This window comes from Glycine soja, chromosome 18 (genome assembly GCF_004193775.1).
Source record: "Glycine soja cultivar W05 chromosome 18, ASM419377v2, whole genome shotgun sequence".
NCBI classification, from domain to species: domain Eukaryota; kingdom Viridiplantae; phylum Streptophyta; class Magnoliopsida; order Fabales; family Fabaceae; genus Glycine; species Glycine soja.
In genome coordinates this window covers 55,743,407-55,763,886 of record NC_041019.1, presented here as the reverse complement: position 1 = coordinate 55,763,886, position 20,480 = coordinate 55,743,407, and the positions used below count along the sequence as shown (strand labels likewise).

General features: G+C 34.4%; 2 protein-coding genes across 2 annotated transcripts; both read right to left on the bottom strand.

The window, feature by feature from the left end:
* Positions 1 to 1,251: 1,251 nt before the first annotated feature.
* On the bottom strand, positions 1,252 to 7,894 carry LOC114397493 (protein FLX-like 2). Its single transcript, XM_028359548.1, has 5 exons — positions 7,760 to 7,894; positions 7,103 to 7,637; positions 3,348 to 3,493; positions 3,151 to 3,248; positions 1,252 to 1,967 (listed from the first exon to the last, which is right to left on the bottom strand). The coding sequence occupies exons 2-5, from the start codon at positions 7,633 to 7,635 to the stop codon at positions 1,530 to 1,532; spliced, it is 1,215 nt and encodes a 404-aa protein (XP_028215349.1). The 5' UTR covers positions 7,636 to 7,637; positions 7,760 to 7,894; the 3' UTR covers positions 1,252 to 1,529.
* Positions 7,895 to 9,818: 1,924 nt separating this feature from the next.
* Positions 9,819 to 19,639, bottom strand: LOC114394452 (cell division cycle protein 27 homolog B-like). Its single transcript, XM_028356027.1, has 16 exons — positions 19,410 to 19,639; positions 18,312 to 18,384; positions 18,005 to 18,114; positions 17,667 to 17,713; positions 16,597 to 16,694; positions 15,987 to 16,288; positions 15,576 to 15,731; positions 14,539 to 14,755; positions 13,709 to 13,935; positions 13,489 to 13,554; positions 12,628 to 12,747; positions 11,757 to 11,833; positions 11,171 to 11,290; positions 10,857 to 11,076; positions 10,454 to 10,735; positions 9,819 to 10,260 (listed from the first exon to the last, which is right to left on the bottom strand). Exons 1-16 carry the CDS (start codon positions 19,512 to 19,514, stop codon positions 10,210 to 10,212), a joined length of 2,271 nt encoding a protein of 756 aa, XP_028211828.1. The 5' UTR covers positions 19,515 to 19,639; the 3' UTR covers positions 9,819 to 10,209.
* Positions 19,640 to 20,480: the final 841 nt, after the last annotated feature.

The following is a 20,480-nucleotide window of genomic DNA, read 5'->3' as shown; positions in this document are numbered from 1 at the left end:
GGTAGGTGGGTTAGAAGAGAAAGAAGAAGGGAATATTGTTTGTTTATAGAATCAGGGAGGAGGGATTGTATGGGGGACATGCAGATATTGTTATTTTGGGAGAAGAGCCTTCACGGTTGCTTCTTAGGAGCTTAGCTCTGGGCAGTAGGAATTTCCTTTCCTCCTGTATTTCATATTTCAATTAAACAGGATTAGTGTTGTCCTCATTTCATTTGCTTGTCTTTCTTTACCCGTATTTTAATCTCTATCACTCACACAGGAATTCACACTGCTCCAACCTCAATTCATTGTGATGACATACTGCACAAAGCGATTAATAGCAGTCAGACTCAAAACTATTAACAAAAATATACGACAAACAAAAGCAAATACATCAAATAGGAAGATTCAAACAATTAATGAACATTTGGTTACTCCTTGTTGTACCTTGAAAAGGTAAGGCCTTGAAAAAATATAGGAATATGCATGTAACTAGATTGAAAGAGAAATTAGATTTGAAACAAGATTAAGAAAAAAAGAAGAGAAAATTAAGTTATCCCAAATAAAAGTACTCTAATTAATTGGTAGGGGTAGATTGTACCTGTTTTGTTACCAAACTCATGTACAGCAATTATACACAGTGAGAATGTATTTTTCACTATGGACGATGATGCATTTAATAAATATTTTCATTATCGACGATGCATTTAATAAAGTGGGTAGATTAAACTTGGACAAACTATTTGAACTTACAAACAGACTCAACCCAAGAGCATGGCCCTTCTAATTAGTAAATCTTCCTTATCAGCCTATCTCCAATGCTCAAGATAAGCCATATTTTGAATTATTGATACTAATGTATAAATGCATTACAATAAAAAAAAAAGAGAGATTTTTTATAAATGCATCATCTCACATTTGCATAGAATATTTTCTTCAACTCAATTTTTAAAAATTTTTTATAAAAAAAGTTCTTTGGAACAAAAATTAAACATATAGTATCCAACTTTGTGGATATCGAGCTATTTATTCACATATAAAATCCATATTAAACTTTCAACGGCTCAATTGCATTGCAATTGTCGGTATTGCAATCATGTAAGTCAAAAATCTTGAATGACACAAGTATCTCACACTGTACAATTTCTTTATAGAAAAATTAGCTAAAATCTAATTTAAAAGGTAAAGCCATGAAAATTCACAAACACGCAAAAAAAAAATTAGGAATACGCATGTAACTAGATTGAAAGAGAAATTAGATTTGAAACAAGGTTAAAAAAAAAAGAGAGAGAAAATTAAGTTATCCCAAATAAAAGTACTCAATTAATCGGTAGGGGTAGATTGTACCCTGTTTTACCAAACTCATGTACAACAATCATACGCAGTGAGAATGTATTTTTCATTATCGACTATGCATTTAATAAACATTTCTTTCCCTCGTCCACTATGCACATTAAATTATGGTAGGACAACCAGAAGTTTCAACCATTCAGATTTGAATGATTTGATTTGTGATTGCCATCAATGGCTTCTCTCAAGACTCAAGGTCATCATCTCCTAGCAGGGTTTACACCGCGAGCAGGTTCATATCCACCTCCACTACGAGCAGGCGGTGTTGTGGATCCATAAGGCATATTGTTCATTGGCCGAGCATGTCCATGAGGACCAGCAACCCCTCTTGACTGTGCATCATAGCCAGCAGCTCTAGGTGCATCATAAGCAGGTGCTCTCTGCATATCATACCCCGAACCTCTCTTGGAATCATAAGCAGATCCTCTAAATGCATTGGAACCAGTCAACCTCTGAGTGTCATAAGTAGCACCCCTTTGTGCATCATAAGTGGAACCTGTAGATGCACCATAGCCAGGCCCTATGGGAGCATCATAACCAGTTCCTGCAGGAGCTGGACCAGGTTGACCTCCGGCAGTAGTAATTGTAGTAGCGTTGCCGCCGCCACTGCCAGCAGCTGCTGGGAGGGGACCTCGTCCCTGTCAAACAAAATTTATAATGGAACATTATATACAATCCAAAAGGAAGATAAAGTAAAGTGGGTAGATTAAACTTGGACAAACTATTTGAACTTATAAACAGACTCAACCCAAGAGCACGGCCCTTCTAATTAGTAAATCTTCCTTATCAGCGTATCTCCAGTGCTCATGTTTTGAATTATTGATACTAATGTATAAATGCCATGATACACAACACAGACATTTCAGATCGGTATTGGAACCTGAATTTTTGTTTGGTTTTAGCTACTCTGGTAACTATAATTATCCCCAATTGAGGGAACAAATGCAATTACCCTTCATCACAAATATGGATATATACATGATTATGAGCTATAATCTTTTTCTTTTAATAACTGATTGTCAAATAGAATTTCAGGATTTTGAATATATCACATTTTGATGTAAGTTAATATCAATTTGAAATTTTAGTTGAGGCACTAATCTAACATGTTGCTTGAAAACCAATTATTAGTGCCAAAGCTATATGCAAATTAAAATATTTCATTTATTACATTATATGTTGCAGTGTTTTTAGAGGAGCAGATGTAAGAATATAACAATTGAACACAAAGCATCTATTATTACCACTGAATCATTCCAATCTTCTCTGCACATAAGTAATACTTCTAATTGTTATCATGCAAAGCATCTAGCAGACATGACAATGAGCATGATAATCCTATAAATTTTGAAATTCTTTATCATGGTAACCAAAACTGCTGTTTATGTTAAATTGGTACCATCAGAACGGTGATCATAAAAGATTCATAAGTAACAATATCATAGACAAATCAGATTAAAGTTTCTGAATACAGCTTTCTCCATATTTTAGGAGACATAAATAAACTACTGCTAGGCATTTAGTTGTTCAAAAATTCATCAGGCAGATAGTATAATAATCCTAGCAACACATCATTACTTATTGATACCAGAGGCAGATAGTCGTCAATTACAATATGCAAGCATTATATTTATATGTATTTTCTATATTTACAAATAAAGAATTTATAAAAATAATACAAATATGCAGAAAACATCCAGAGGTTAATTTTTATTAAACAAATTCGGAAATTAATGATTAATAATATTAGACAATGAACTAGAATGCTGCACTCCCTCCCACGAGAATCCCAAAACAACATAACACAGAGGCATCACACACCTGCATAACAGAATAACCATCTTCATATGCATTTTGTCCCACAGGAAGACCAGAAGCCTCATTCTCATTAGTTCCAGAGGTGCCACCATATGGCCCACCTAAATTTTATTACCATTGATCAATCCACAAATCATGAAAAATTGAGGACCAAGGGCTCTATTCTAAAACAGAAAACAGGTATGAAAGGAGATACATACTACTTCTCCGATCTACATTAGCAGTGTTTGTGAGCTCTGCTCGAAGTTTTTCCACTTCCCTACTCATGGAAACATAGTTCTTTTCCATCACCTGAAGTGACTCAAGGTGATCATTGTATAAGTTTTTTTCATAGTCAAAAGTGGCCCTGCATGACCAGAACAAAAGATTGTCAGGGGCACTTAACATGGTAGTCTGACACTATGCCACTATGTTTTAAGGAGAGAAAGCGAGAGCAGCAATCAATGGGTTGGGTTCATGATTTGCTTGAATGAATTATGGGTAAAAATAGGCGGATTGAAAGTTCACAAAGTGAATCTAAGTTAAGAATCAACTGGAAGTGATAAATGGGTCTAAAGGGTCACAGTAGGGTCACATTTGCAGCTGTTGGGATGCCAGATGGAAAGGCATTGGAATGAAAAATTCACCCATAAACCAAAATGGGAACCTATAGCTGCAAGACCTGTTTTCGACTTGTATGCCTACCAAATGCTGACCACCCTAGCTGAACCATGCCTGCCTAAAAAGGGAAGTATAGGTAGGTGCCTTAGTATCTCTTTGACTGAGTAAATGCCCTGGCTAGTAGATTGCTTGGCAAATCCATGATGTTCCTATTAAAGAGACTCCCATGAGTTTGAATCGAAAAGCCAAGGAAATGATCTCAAGATTCAAATTGCCAAAGGAAATTCTTCAAACACTCATTACAGTTCAAAACAAAACAAACGACCATTGGCCACAATGCACAATATACAGATTCCAACTACGGAAGTCTAGCAAGCATATTTTATATTCAAGAAATTAGGATTTTCAGTTAAACAGTTTCTAGGATAAATTCAAGCTAAAGAAATGTAAGATATTAAAATAAATTTTTAATGAAATCCAAAGTAATGAGGGTGAGCCCTGAAGCAGAAGTAAAGTTGTGTCTTGGTGACCTGGTCATGTCTTTGAATCCAGAAACAGTCTCTTTGCATATGCAAGGGTAAGGCCAGATACAATTGACCCTCTCCCATACCTTCACATAGTGAGGAGCCTTCAAGCATTGGGGTACGTTAGTTTTCTTTTTAATGAAATCCAATTCCAAAGTAATCAGTTATGAGAAATAGATATATTTTAAAGAAAAGAGTTTATTGTAGAGATGGAAATTACAATTAGGGAGACTAAGGGTAGAACTTTAGTAACTGATTAAGTTAGATAAAACAGAACACAAAAATGGAAGCCCAGTGCAAAAGCCTCCACTGTCATACGGTCATATGGTCATATGGACAAATGAAATGAAAACATAAGGGAGTTCAAAACCAAGAAATTAGGTACCAACCTAGGGTTTGATTGTACTGCACAACCAAGATTGATGGCGGATGGATAATATGGCATATATATAAGGAAAAAAGTATTACACTCTACTAGAATAAAGAATAAATATTAACCCTGTAGAACTGAGTGATGCAGAGGAGAACCCACTTCTAAAAGGTGAGCTAATGTAAACTATAAAGGGACTTCTTTAAACAAGAATTTTTATTATTAATCCCAGCTGATGTGCAATTCACAGACATTCATCAAATCAGTTAGATTGGAAAGAACACTCACACCAATAATAAACAAACCATGCTCCAAATTAGAGGGACAAACGCAACATTAATTAAAAAAAGTATACATAATACAATAAGGGAGCACATGTTCTAAGCTTGAGAAGCTCAATGCAGTACAATTTATGGATAAAGAAAACTAGAAGAGAAAACGATTCTGACTCTGTCATGGGTACAACTAGAAGGATGACAATAAAGGAACACTGAAAGATACTGTTGAAACTGTGCCTACAATAGCTGCATACGTGGATGCTTTAGCTAATTTTTAAAATTTAAAATTGTCTGTTGCTTAGGATATATTCTTTAGGAGTTATGATTCTGTTTTTATCATATTAGAAATTGTTTTAGTCATGCCTAAAAATAAGGGATTTCCTGTTTTGTATATTTGGCTCTATTTCTATTTAAAGAGCAAATGAATAACAGTTATGCATCCTTCGAAAATATATATGCTCTTCTCTATCTTTTTATCTAATCTTCAACAGATACAAACACTATAAGATTACCTTATAAAGACAACAGAAATGAAAACAATAACAACAATAAACAAGCTCATTGGACCAAATAAGCTCTCAAGCTCTTTTGAAGAAGCCTTATTAGAGTAGACTTACTCTGTTAAGAGTTTTTCATTCACTGTACAGCTGTAGTAATAGCTATCTGGATTTGTGCCAGCTGTGTTAACAGCTGTCAGTTAGTTGTGTGTTAGTTAGAGACTAGTGAAGGCTTAAACAGTCTAGTATAAATAATCCTTAGTAACACCGCATGAGAGTGACAAATACAATTTTCTCCTTACACAATCAAATCCAATTCTCTCTGTCTTCTAATGGTATCAGAGATCAGTTCAAACACTAGGCCGTGTTCATGGCTTCCACCAATGGCAATTCTTCTTCTCTAATAGGAGGTCTACAAACCTATAACATATTACTAGCATTAATCCTATATTCTTATCATGCACCACCGTTCAAGCAAAAGACCGGATCCTTAAAACCTGAAATTCCTTAATGTGGTACAAACTACAAATACTGTCTCTAGATGAATACACAATATCATTTTCAGAAAACATGTTATAAAAGACCCAAGCCTCCATCCACCTTAGGCCTAATTCCTACAATGAATCTCCCAACTAAGCATGCAGCCAGATGCAAAGCTTGGCATAAAAATCTTTCTTGCTCCAGTAAGGAATGATTAAGAATAAAATAATCTCTGTATAATAGTAATGGATTTTGAAAGAATTTGATAGGAGCCAAAGCTTCACTCATAAGTGAGGTACCACCACTCTTGCATGTGGCCTCTTTTCTTTTCTCCCATTCCAAACCAAGGAAAACCCCTCAGATATGAAAGAGATGTTTCTATCCCAGTAAACGAAGACAAAACAACATTTTGAAGAAAGGAGAGCATTTATAACATTTTGTTATTGATTAAGTGACAGAACCTGTATAGTCCATTAGTTCAATATACCATCACCTGTCTTCCAAATTGGTTCACCAATATTCATCTTCTCCAATAATCCAAATTTCTCCATTCTCTACTCTTCTAAGGAACAAATTCTTCACAATATTTTCCAGCAAATAAGTTACATACAAGTAAGGTCCAGATTTGCAAGTTCACTTCTCCAAACATAAGTTATCAGCTTATATCCCTCATTAGCCATTAGATATTGACAAATGTTAAGGAATGGATACAACTACCTCTAAACTTGCCAAGCCACATCTCCACAAAATCCCACCCTTCATCCCTTCTTATAAAGCCTCTAAAACAAAGCCACAAAAGCCACACATGAATTTATCGGGCATAATTACATCCCACAGAGACAGCTAGCATTCCAAATCACCTAGTAGGCTAGTCCAGATACCATAACAGAGGAAGCAATGTCTTTAGTTTAGAGACAACAACTTCTTACATTCATCATCACAACATTTTCCCTAAGACAATCAATTGCTCAGTACTACACATTTAACCCTATATGATATTCCTGTCTGAGGCATTCAAAATCTCAAACTACTTAGTCCACAGGAAGCAATGTCTTTAGAGAAAACAACATTTAATCAATGGTCTCATATAGGCAGTCCATTTTACATCATAATCGCAACAATTTCCCTAAGATAAATCCATTCCATTACGCGTTATGCAGTACTATGCATTTAAATTTTAACCCCAAACAAGAGGCAGAAGAATACCTGCAATGCTGATACTCCTGTCTGAGGCATTCAAACTCAGAGATAAGAGCAGGAATCTGAACAGCATCAGCATGGACCCTCTGAAGCTCCTGAGTCAAGTGCTGCGCTTTGGAAACAAGTTCATCCCTCGACACAACAAGGTTCTGTGCCTCCCCACGCACCTGCTGCAGCTCCATCTTCACGCTCTCCGAGCCCTGCGCCTCGCTTTCCATCTTCGCGATCTTCTCCATCTGCGCACGAATCTGCTGCTCCCGCTCCCCCTTCAGCGCCACCACGTGCCCGTGAAGCATCTGCATCTCATGCTGCGCCGCCGCCAGCTCCTGCCGCAGCACACTGTGCGTCGCGGCCAGGCGCTGGTTCTCTGTCGACAGGCGCTGCATCTCCGCGTGCTGCGACGCCAGCTTCTGCTCCATCACCTGAGGCGGAGGGAGAAAATCAAACGGCACCACGAGCGGGTGCGGCATTGCGGCGGGGTGCTGCGGGTGCGGCCGCCGCAGGTGAGGGGGCGGCGGCATGCGGCCTTTGCTCCCCATTGCTGAAGAGAATGGAGTGATCGTGAAATTAGGGCACAGAGGGAATCGAATTTGAAAGGAGAAATACGAAATTTAGGTAATAAAGAATTGGACAAAGGAAGGAGAATAATGAGGAAACAAGTACCGTGAAATTTAGGATAGAAAGAGATCGTGAATGTGAATCCAGGAGGGTTTCGAAATGAAGGAACTGCAAAAACCCTAACCCGATGATGAAATTAAGCAGGTTGGTCACATGCAGCCTGCAATGTATAGTTGCAAATTTGTTAATATACTTTCGTCCAATGCCTAAAACATTGACAAATTCAAATTCTAGTATTCATTAGTAAAAAAAGTGGAATAAATTAAATTCATTCATTAATCATTTGATGATAGAAATTAGGTGACACATTAATTTCTCAGCATTTTATACATGTATTCAATATATTCATGATTAAACATAATATTACAATAAACATTAAAAAAAATAAAAATAAAATAATTATAAATTAAAACAAATATAATAATAAATATATTGATCAATAAGCATAATATATTTATTGTTCTAAAATTTTTAATGTTTATTAATTAATATTATACTTATTATTAAATTTCAGAATAACAGACACATTATATTTATTAATCATATTTATTGTTATATTTGTTTTAACTTATATTTATTTTTATTTTTTAAAAAAATTATTTTAATATTATACTTGCAACGATTGAAAAAAGGAAGATAAAGATTAACTTAATGTAGAAAGCACTTGTAGATTCATCCCTGAATGAATCACATAAACTCTTTCATTAACAAAAATAAACGAAAGTTAGGTTAAATCAATTCGGATTACGAGTTAGGTCTTCTAAACCTAAGACCCAACCCATCTTGACTTGCTAACAAATAAACTAAATATGTTATTATTATCATTTCCTTTATCAAAATATAATTAAACATGTGCACACCTACCTCACCTAAAACGTAATTTTCTCTTCATGCTTCATTGTCATCTTTTGTCGTCTACACCACATTGACATTGTTGTCATCATAATAGGTCATAATGGTAGTGCCCCGCCATCAAAGCTTCACCATGGTATCTAGTTGTCTTCTAGGTCAACAAATCTTTCATCAATATAAAAGTACATACAAATTTTATTTTCTTCCGTGTTTTCTTTTGATAGATCTTTTGTCTCTTCATTGATATTGTCAAAGTTCTCATTGTGTGTCTCTCTTCCTAGATCGACAAATCTCAAGCTGAATTAAAAATAGACCATGAAAGATGTTACATTTTGCCTAATATGATTTTTCCCCCCTAATCCCCCCCCCCCAAATTTTGTTAAGTAAACTTCAAACCAAGATTATTAAACTCAAGAGTTTATGTAAATTCGTGCGAGTTTCATAGACTTAACTCGTAAACTCATGAGAATTCACTTCATATAAAAATAATAATAAAATATATATAAATAACATATCAATTAAATATTTCAACAATATAATAAAACAAAATAATAAATCATGAGTTTCACAATACTTAAATAACCAAGTCTAGTAATATATCACTACTAGATAATAACTTGCAAATGTTATAGTAGTAGTAGATCATTCTCATCAAGGATTTCATGTTATTAGAGAAAGAGTTTGATGTTATTAGAGGTGGAAATTTTTCGATTCAGAAACAACACATTAAATGAAGGTATGTTGAACACTAAACATACAGAAAATAACCTAAAATGACCCTTGTTTTAGTCTAATTTTTTTAACTTACTGACTAAGTGGTAAACTCGAAAGTTTACCGAATTTACTTAGAATTTATTGAGTCTATCCAGAGTCTACTAAAAAAGAAATCTATACACGAGTCAACTCATAAAGAATAACTAAACTCGTAAACTAATAAGAATTAACGAGTTAACTTAAGAATTTGATGATCATGCTTGAGACCCAACTCAATTTGATCTAAATTTAACCAAGTCGTGTCAATTCAAATAGAAATTACACTAAATACTAAAGAAAACCCAAACTAACCTAAGTCAATTTATTTTACCCAATTCAATTCCTACTTGTCTCTAAATCCAACTTTTGTTCACACCTAGTAAAATGTATATTGTCTGACATGTGAATGAGTGAGTCAATTAATGCTAGATTATTCTCACTCATAACCTTTATCTGGGTCCCAACAAAAAACGCACATCCTTACAATTTATCAATAATCTTATTTATTAAGTTATAATTATCTTATTTATAAAATAATTAAAAATATGAAAGTGTGTTGAGACTGAAGCTGTGATTTATCAACAAATGAATGGATTAACTAATGATACACGTAGATTTTGTTAACACAACTATTCGTATAGGTATAGGAACTTCTTGGCACCTTTGTTACATCATGTCCTCCTATTAGTATGTGAATCTCCTACAAAACTCTGGTCACTTGAAAGAGAGATCCGTCGCTTAGATGGCTGCATCAATAAATACTCCTCAAGCAGTTGTGCTGCTTCAATGAACAATTTTGCCGAAAGCACAAGCAGAGCCAAGTCCCTGTTATCAGGGTTTAAATGCGGGTAATTTACACCAAGTTAGCACTTTGCACTTCATACATCTAGCTACAAGTTGTCTTCCATCTCATCTGGTACATGCAATTTCTCAATGGCAGCCTGTTAAAGATGAAGTTTCAAGTTGAATTAGTAAATGTGACAAGTTCCAACACTTAGTAGCCAACAGTTTATGAAATACAAAAGTAACTGAACTTTCACCCAACCAATCAGAAAGCATAAGGATAAGCAACTGTAAATTGTGAAACTTGTTGACCATTTTAGAGCAAAACGATTGCTGTTAGAAGCCAATCACCTTGATAGCAGCAGCATCTGTTGCAGATGGTTTCAAATCTAAAGAAATACCATAATGAAGCATCGCTCTCTCATGCATGTTACGCCTTTTATAGATCCTGCCCATCAAAGCATAGACACTACTTTCACAAGGAGCATACTCTTTAAGCTCCTCTAGGACTTCCAATGCCTCGTCAAACTTTTCCAAGCTCATGAGTATATTTGCCTTCTGATACATTGGAAGGGGATTTTTCTTATCTGCTAAAATAGCCTTCTCCATTACCATCAGTGCTTCCTCGCTTCTCTGTCAAGCATATAGCAAGTGTAACATAATTTCAGAATTCTCGAGATACAAAATACAAGCCAAAGACAAATGTAGTTGATATTTGTATGTACAACTACAATTAGTGTAACAAGAGACTAACCTTTAAAGCATGCAAAGCTGTACCAAGGTATGACATTATAACAGATGAGCGTGGATTGATATGGAAAGCCATCCGAAAATGATGTTCAGAGAACTCAAACTTTTCTTGGCGAAGATATACCATTCCAAGTCCATACCAAGCATTATAATGCCTTGCATCAACGGTGAGCGCACTCTGGTAGCATTTGATTCCATTCTCAAAATCTTCTAGTGCAACATACCTGTAAGTAGCAATGAATTAGAAGACCATAAAAAGTTGCAGAAGGTGACATACAGACACTCATGTATGTAATATAAACAAAAAGACTCCCATACTCATGTCCACAAAGGGTGTGTGCATATGCAAATCTGGGATTCAGTTGAACAGCTCGTTGAAAATTCTTCAGTGCAGTTTCATGATCCTTTTGCAGGCTATAGCAATTACCCATGGCACACCTGCCAGAGCATTCGACCACAATTATAAACCCAGATAAAATGATAATAATCAGAATAGAACAGCCAAATAGCAGGTAATGTTAATGATATAAATATACTTCATGAAAAGTTTTTGAAAAAAGATAGCTCATGTAAGGAAAAATAGTGATATACACAAATGGGCCAGATATGGAAGACTTTGTATCTCAAATGGAAGTAGTTAAGAATATAGACACAAATGTTATCATATAGATGTCTGGAATGTGGCATCAGCCAACAACAAATGCACTTGCAAACATACAACACAGTTTTGGCTCACACACATGCATACATGCCTGCAGAAAGCCATGCAGTTTGAACCACTCTGATAAAGTAATTATGGACAATAGCAAGTAGAAATAACTTTTAAGGGAAACAATTTTAAAACAGAAAACATAAAAATCAGTACATTGAATAATCAAAAAGAAGTTCAATATAATAAGCCTACCAAGATTGAGGAGCTAAGCGATCAGTTGATACCAGTTCCTGAGCCAGGTAACTTAACTTCATATCTTCCTTTAAGTGCTGCACCAGAGATAAGTTAGTCTTTTGGTCAAGCATTAAGCATGCAGATATGTATTCAGCAATTAGACATGAAATAGAAGCAGGAAGCTAAAGAAAGACAATAAAGTAAAATAGCTCTAGAAGGCTATGCCGCACATCAATTTTCATGGTGCTTTTGTAATTCGTAGATGAGTGCCATAAAACAAGGAATTCATTTATATAAATAGCCTACAACATCAGAGAAGCCTTAGCCTCGAACATTCTCAGGAGTAATTTTACTGGTTAGGCTGTCATTAACTATAATACTTTCCCCCAAAAGGTCCATCAGACTAATAAGTGAAATCAACTCTCTCTTTGGATTTAATCCTCAGTTCCCTTGTATCATAAATATTCCATCATTGATAACGGCATGATTTTTCTACCAAGAGGCTTTACTAATAGAACCAACCACAAATCTGAGCCAAAGGCAACAGAGGAAAAAAAAGTTACATGCTCTGTTCATGCTAGAAACTTAGTATATCAAGAAAAAATTTCATTTTATAATTATTATTGTACCTTGGTATATTTTGATATCTTGGATGATCTCTTAAGAGTAATTTTCATATATATTTTCTTATTTAATTAGGATTAGGATTATTTGTATATTGTGTTTTGTAACACGTTTTTACACACCACTACTATCCCAGAGTTTGTTCTATCTTTTCATTCCTCTCCACCTGAATCCCTCCAAGTTCATCAATTCAAAGAACTTCTATTATTGCCTATACAATACATGATATATTAATAGAAACTGATGAAATATAATATAAACTTACATAAAGGACTGTTGAGTATACATCCATTCCTTCCAAACTGTAAGGTGTAATCTGATGAGCAAGGCCAAAGGCCTGCTCAGCTTCTAAGTAATCAACCAATTCAAAGTACACTTTTCCAACCTGCTTAAAACATCCAAGCATCATATTACAAAAAGTCAGTGATATGCATCATAAAGAATTTCTAGATCAATAACCACCAAGAATGCTGATAGTACTACACTAGTACTTGAAAGTATCAAATATAAATTAAACATACTCTGGGTGTTTGAGCTTTGTATTTATCAATAAATCCAATTTCACTATTTATCAGTATTCCTATTCTCTTTTACTCCTTTTCCAACTAGACCCCAAATTTTAACATTATTTGACAATCTTGAAAATATCAAACAGTTCAAGTGCCATGCAGAACTATGCCAATAAAGAAATTGATTGAAACAAGATGATGATGGCCATGCACAATGAAAGGAAGACGAAGATAATGAACAAGAGAGAATAATTTCAGTCAAAAGTTTCACTCTAATATTTGAAAACTATTTTGATTAATACTCTACAAGACGATAGAAAAGTCAAAAGTTTCACTCTAATATTTGAAAACTATTTTGATTAATACTCTACAAGACGATAGAAAAAGATCACAATCTCAACAACGGAAGATGAGAAATTCTAGGAAACTAGAAATAAAAGCTAATACATCAGGTAGGGAACTGAAGAAAGTAACTCCATCAAGGAAAAATCTTTCTTTTCTAGGTACAGCCAACAAAACATTGCAATATAGCATCATAAATCTGAATGTACTATAATGCAAAATTAATACACAGCCTATGAAAGACCAGAAATTGCAAGCTGAGCAACCAAAATTACCTGGGAAAGAACCCAGCCAGTACTGTAATGCTTATGTGGAAGTTTCATATAGGTATCCAGTGCATCCTGTTTCAAAAATAAACAAATATTAGAAAACTAAATGCAATTAAGGGCAAAGGTATCTTGTTCATTTCATTATTTCTTTCTTTGTATAAACAATAATAATGAATAGGTAAATACAAATTATGCTTTTTCCCAAGAAATGATAATTAATTAATACCTGGCACCTATACAAGTAGGCAAGTCTACAACCTTCACCAAAAATTCTAAGAAGGGTCAGTATTTCTGAAGCACCAGATATGACTTTTGAACCACTCACTATTTGTCCACCAATTGGAAAATTTGCTGCTTTTTGCTCATAAGATTTAGCTTCCATGGTAGGAGAAGAACTAGAAGTTGTTGATGTGACATTTAAGCGAGAATCATCTAGAACATCATTATGAATCCCTGAAGACAAAAAGGAGGACTCATTAAGTATTAGCTGTTCAAAAATATATCATATTAGAAATTTGGAATTAATATTATCATGCTAGATCCTAGAACTTAGGAGTCTTGTTATGTTAGTAGAGCTAGTATAACTTGTAAGTACAATATCAGTACTAGATTAGTAGAATAAATAGCATGAGGTTACTATTTAATAATAGATATAACATATCAAAATTGAATGTTAGTATCAATATCAATCATTTAATTATCCATACTCTATACTTATACAAACTCAGTAATTATCGATTATTATAGAATATAAACTATTTATCTAGTATCTCCAATATATTCAGTGTAGCCACCATCCCGCTATAGCATTTTTGGGGTAAGCCATTCTGAAATGCTATCTAGGATTGATAGCTTTGCTTCTTATAATCATTTTGAAAGGGCAATAGCATAGAAGATAATTGCAGAAACAAATACAAAATCATTAGCTGGGTTGCATTTCTGCACGAGAGAATTAACTACCACAGCATCAAAACAATCATCTTTACAAAGTATAACATTACAAAAGACACAAGAATACAGTAAAATAGTGATATGCTATATATAGAAACCCATCACCTTCATCAGCATTTTCATTGGCCCATGACTGCCCTTTACGAACTGCCATGGAACGAAATGCCATAGTGCTAAGCTTTGACCCTCCAAGATACTTAGATGAGTTATTAGTTCCATTTCCAGATACAACTGTTGCATTAGCATTTGCATTTACACTTGCATCACTCGAGAGTCTTGAACTACGTCGAGAACCAGAATCGGAAAACAATCTTCCAGAAATCTGAAGCAATTAAACAAAAGTACAAGAAACAGTACGAAGTGAAAAAACAAGAATAAAATGCAATCTATAAAACTCAAGCATCCAACTGAGAGTATCAATCATAAGATTTTATTTCCTGAAAGCAAAATAAACTAATCCAAAGTCCAAACACAAGCTAAAAGTCTACAACCACATAAATGAGAACCAATGGTAAAAAGAAATCAAAAGATAAATTAAAATGCAGTTTAATAAAACTCATGAGTCATGACTAAATAAAACAATTGTGATGTCAACTAAAGTTTCAATAATTAAGCTTGGCTTTCTTATGATGAAGGGCACTCCGTAGTCTGTACTAAATGCTTGGAGGGAAGACTGTAAGTTTACTCATCGTTAACAAAATTTTTACTCTAACATATCAGTACCAATACTGCCCAAACAGAAGAAAAAGAGTATCCAACATTGTCATGGTACATTACATTAAGCTACTCAATCAAATCAATTTCTATACAACAACAGCCTAGCCTTGCCCCACTGAGTCATTGTATAATTTTTTTTTTCTTTTTTGCTTACAAAAAGTTTAGGTGAGTTGTGTCTCAGGGGCTCACCAAGGTCAGAGCATACCTCAAGGCTCAACAAGTGCTTATAGAGGTACTCAAAGTTCGCCCACCAACAAGGTCCTTACATTAGGTGAGTCATTGTATAATATAAAGCCTTTAGACTCTTAAAAAGACAATTTTCAGATCAATGCTTAAAGACATTAAATGCCAAGCTAGGAGCTCAGTTTATTTGGTGATGCACAGGAAGTAGACAGCATAAGTCTTATAGCAATAAGGTCCCCAACCTTCCGTAACTTTCCTTCATCCACGAACTTTCTTCGAGGGGCTTGAATGGTAGAGTTCACTGTTGACTTAGGAGAACTGTCAGCATTAAGTGAGCTCAGATTTTGGCCATTAGGCTGCACATTCCTACACAAAGGGGGTGGAGCAACACCTGACAACTACAGAAGAGGGGAACAAAAAATATCAAATGTTGTAAAGAAAATTGGGCAAGAAATACATATTCAATAAACCAAGCAACTTGCATTCATATTTATGGAATAATAGCACACTTTTGACTAATGTTTCTGATTCTGAACGTAGCAAACTATTTTCAAAAATCAAAATTACAGAAATTATGACTCGAATAGTTAAGCTTATCCAAAATATTTAATAAACATTAATGTGTACATGATATGAAAATTAGATGCAATTACCTGTGCTGCCATTGGAGATGGTGTGTTATAAAATGATATGTTAGACAGACCACTATTATTTGGTTGAGCAGTTCCTCCCAAAATAGATGCCCCATGATGATTTCCGGGAAAATCCTTCATGCCCTGCATGAGCTTCAGTTGCCTAGGACTTGTGTCTTCTGAGACAGAGTGTCTAGTGTCAACTATATTACAATCCTCAGCTGATGAATGCAACTTAGGAGAGGTCGTGCAATGTAGGTATTGCTTTTGTATACAAAGAGCAGCTGCTTCACCAAAAACTGCAGTTGCATCTTCAGCAGCACCTAAATATTCAGGAAACAGTATAGTGATAATTGATGAGGATAAGTCACACAAAGGTGAAACTTGACACATAACATCAATAAATGTTTAAATGAATATATTGCCAAATCTCAAGAGTCAAAAAAGCAAAGGGAATATAATCAATTTCTAAAGCATCAAGATCCAAGGCCACTTTTTCAAGTTTTCAGTCCATCAGCCAAACAGAATGCTTAAATGATAACTGATTTTGTTATTCTGATATCATACATTGTCTATTTAAAGGAGGGTGGCAAGCTTGCCCAGTGAGCAAGTTGAATATCATAATACAAACCTAATATGCACAACTCCTCATATGCAGCCCACATTAGAGGATCCATTGATAGTGCCTGCTTAAAATTATGTATGGCACTTTTCCTTCTGTCAGTGTATCTGAAAAAGAGAATAACAACCAAAGAGAATTTAGAAAGGTGGATTTATCAAATGTGGCAAGCTTGCATGACATCCACACATACATACATATATACATAAATGTGTACTCACACACACACACAAATATATGGAATTGACTCCAGTTACAGTATCCAATGTCTTTTCAATGATTCAATTGTTGAATTACAACTATCTATCATTTTGATTTTTCATGTCAACCTTAGAAAAACTAGAACATCAATAAGAATGTAATCGAACAGATCATATTTTCATATATTTTGAATGTACAAAACTACAAATCATATATTATTAAAAGGAGTATAAAACAGTTTCTGATTTATGTAAAATTTAGTGGGTATGATCTACATGATTAAAATTTTCAATCCAAAAATGGATTTTCTGATTAAGTCCTTCCAACAAAAAGTTATTTGATTATTTCTATTCAAGAAAAGTCAGATTACAAATAATCCATTTTTTCATAGAAGTGTACAAAAAAGTCCTTAACATAATCAATACAACCACTGTTTTAAAGAGATGCTATTGAACTGGTAGCAAAAGACAATTGTCTAAATCAAACCTTACTTTTTAAAGAGAACCGTCAACAGAATAACTCATGCAGTGAATAGTTAAGTGTCTATTGAACTTTGAGGTGGGAAAAAAAAGCTTCATAACAGGAATTTTGTGGTTAGAACACTTTACTACAATTAATTAACATTTCTTCCCATCATTATGTAATGTAACTATAACTCCTTTTAGCATCTTGGGACTTGTAGCTTTTGCATATGCCACAACGAGGCAAGAACGTGAATATAAATTTCTAATCATGTCTGCTTTGATGTTTATATCATATGTATGCATATGATCTGATGATCTGATCTAGCCAGGATCAGATCATTCCCTTTCAAACAATATTATAAGCAAATTTCAGATAAACCAATTAACCCTTGACGGTAAGTAAGGCTGATTAGCAACCTGTAAATCAGCCCTAACAGATAATGACCAGCTGCACCATTTGGAACCTACATAGAGAAGAAAGCAACAAAACTTAAGTAGTCATTCCACTTCTCCGAGCAAATGTATTGACAAGTTATAATAAAGAACAACTTAATGCAGAGCATCATGCTAGAACTAAGTCATACAAGAATAATGCATTCAACAATAGTAAATTTGAGAAAGAATACACAAAAATAAGAAAGATAAAAACATAAACCAATGATTTGAGACAAAAATGCTAGGGTCACCTAGAGACCATTAAAAAAGTTTGGAAAATCATTCTTAATTTAAAATATATTTTGAATTACACTTTGTACCTCTACACTAGGCTCATTAACAGGACACAGTGCTGCTTCAGCTTCACTAAGAAGATCCATCTGAAAGCATGATATCGCAAACAAGTATCGAGATTGAGCCATTTGCGCTCCTTCAAGCATTAAAGACAAAAAGAACAAGATACATAATGAGAGGCACAGCAATGAGATAATAGCAAACAAAGGAAAGAAAACATTGTCTATTCAAAAGAAATTCAGGAAGAAGATGAGGTATGGTGCTATTTAAAACTAACAGGATTGGAAATGTGATTCCAAACTGATTGGTACATAAATATTGAAAGAAACTTACCCTTTAAGATATGATATGCACAATAAGCTTGATTATTCTGCAAGTAACATCCAGCCAACAATTGGAGATTTGTCTGTATAATATCCAAGAAAAATAGTCATCAAACAATACTATGAAGAGTGTAAAGATATCCTTCAGAAAGTGATGTTCAATATATAGCTAAAGAAAGGACCACTAATGAACAAGAAGAACCAACTAACAAGGATAAAAAAATGAGAAGAATACACATCAATTCAAAAATATTGAGCCAACAACAACAACAAAGCCTTATCCCACTAGGTGAGGTCAACTACATGGATCACACCACGCCATTCGGAACAGGTTAAAACAAAGTATCAGAAATATTGTTTAGCCTAAAAATATTGAGCCAACATCTATAATAAATTAGAAGAACAGACAAAGTCTAGACTTCACACTTACACACATAAACATAAATATAAAATATAAATAAACATAATAAATTACAAGAACCAAGACCAAACTTCATATTGACATTTTTTATTTAATTGATTTCTGCTTCAAACTTGTTGTATGGTACAAGCAATTTAAGGTACAAGTCTCATCATAAAGCAGCACAAAAATATCTTCCAACTCTTTGCAAAAACAACTACACCTCGTAGTAAATAGTCCTCACTCACATGAAAAGAAACATTTTCACTGTTACCACGCAGTGCACACACGCAACTTCAAACCTTGGAAGAGGGAAAACCATCACGTATAAATCCACTACTCTTACAAAACTAACAAAGAGCCAAAAATAAACTTGGACCTTCAAATTACCATCAGGAACCCAATTTAATCGTACTACTACACCATGAACTACGAAAGAGGGAGAAATCTGAGAAGTCCAGATAAAACAAGAAGCTAAAAGAGGAAATTGAATCCAAATCCAAATCCTCTAAAAAAAATTCAACTACCACTACATAAACTTGGAAATGGACTTAAATCAAATAAAATAGTAGGTGAAGCCGAGAGCAACCGATCTCGGAGCTCACGACGGTGCAGTTTGCGGAGCTTATAACGGAGGGAGAGAATCTTCCATTTCTATTTCCATTTTCTGGAAGTTTCAGAGGAATCAAATTGAAGGAAATTGAATACCTCGGTGGGGAACTCGGCGCAGAGACGCTGGCAGAGGAAGATGGCGTTGGCGTGCATGAAATGCCGAAGACTCTTCTGCACACAATCCACGAGTATCGCTTCCATGGCTGCTACTTTCGAATTCGATTTCAGAAAAGAAGAAGAAGAAAACTAAGGGGAAAATTGAAAAAGAGAGGATTTTGGTTTCGGTTTCGGTTCCGGTTTAAAAATCAAATCAAATCAAATGAAAATACGACATGAGTGTGGTGGCACGTGCCTTGTCTCCGATTTCAAAATAGGTCACGTGATGTTGTTGGTCATGTCATGCGATGCATCTCAATTCTCAAATGTTCCGTTGCAATTTCCATATATATAAATTAACGGCCATAAATATAATCAGAGAAATTGAATATAAGGAAATAAACTGATAAACGGAATAATATTGTTGTTTGCGTGTTAATACAAAACACATAAACGTAGTAATAAAAATTGGTTTGGGTAGAGTTACTTAAAAATATAAATTTGATCAAGTATAAAATAAAATAATAATAATAAAATAGACTTCGTTCATCACTTATAACATTTTGATAAGATAAAAAAGATTCAACATCATCATGGATGATACCTTTGGAGTAGATTTACATTTATTAAGGTCAATTTGAATGATGTCACAATTTTTATTATTGATCAATTTTTTTATATGGGAATGATGATAGAAGATTGGAAGTGGAAAGAATGGGAAATCTCCATATTAAATGTACTTATTTACAGGCTTATATGGGAAACATGAATGATGCCATCATTCAAATGCATAAATCTTTTGAGATAATATTAATAAAGAAAATTTAATAACCAAAAACTAATACATTTAATTTCACAAAAACTCTTTTTTTGGTTTTTTTTTTGTCTTGCATAATCAAAGTAACTCCTTGTACCACTCATGTCTTACGTTTGTGCCTGTCTTTTAAGTATGACGCTTGGGGAGTTGTAAATAGTTTGATTGAGGACGAGAAAACCTCTAATCCTTGAACCCAATATAATGATTTCTTTTTTCTTTATAAGATAATATAATGATTTCTAAAGAACACATTC

Bases quoted from the DNA above. Each gene is read 5' to 3' on its own strand.
- LOC114394452 (XM_028356027.1), bottom strand. From the start codon at position 19,514: ATGGAAGCGATACTCGTGGATTGTGTGCAGAAGAGTCTTCGGCATTTC. The intron at 18,385-19,409 runs GTATTCAATTTC...GATATTATACAG, and splicing joins GCGCCGAGTTCCCCACCGAG to ACAAATCTCCAATTGTTGGC. The intron at 10,736-10,856 runs GTTAGTCTCTTG...TATGCTTGACAG, and splicing joins CAGCTTTGCATGCTTTAAAG to AGAAGCGAGGAAGCACTGAT.
- LOC114397493 (XM_028359548.1), bottom strand. From the start codon at position 7,635: ATGGGGAGCAAAGGCCGCATGCCGCCGCCCCCTCACCTGCGGCGGCCG. The intron at 3,494-7,102 runs GTATTCTTCTGC...CTGGTCATGCAG, and splicing joins CAGGAGTATCAGCATTGCAG to GGCCACTTTTGACTATGAAA. The intron at 1,968-3,150 runs GTGTGTGATGCC...TTTGTTTGACAG, and splicing joins ATGGTTATTCTGTTATGCAG to GGACGAGGTCCCCTCCCAGC.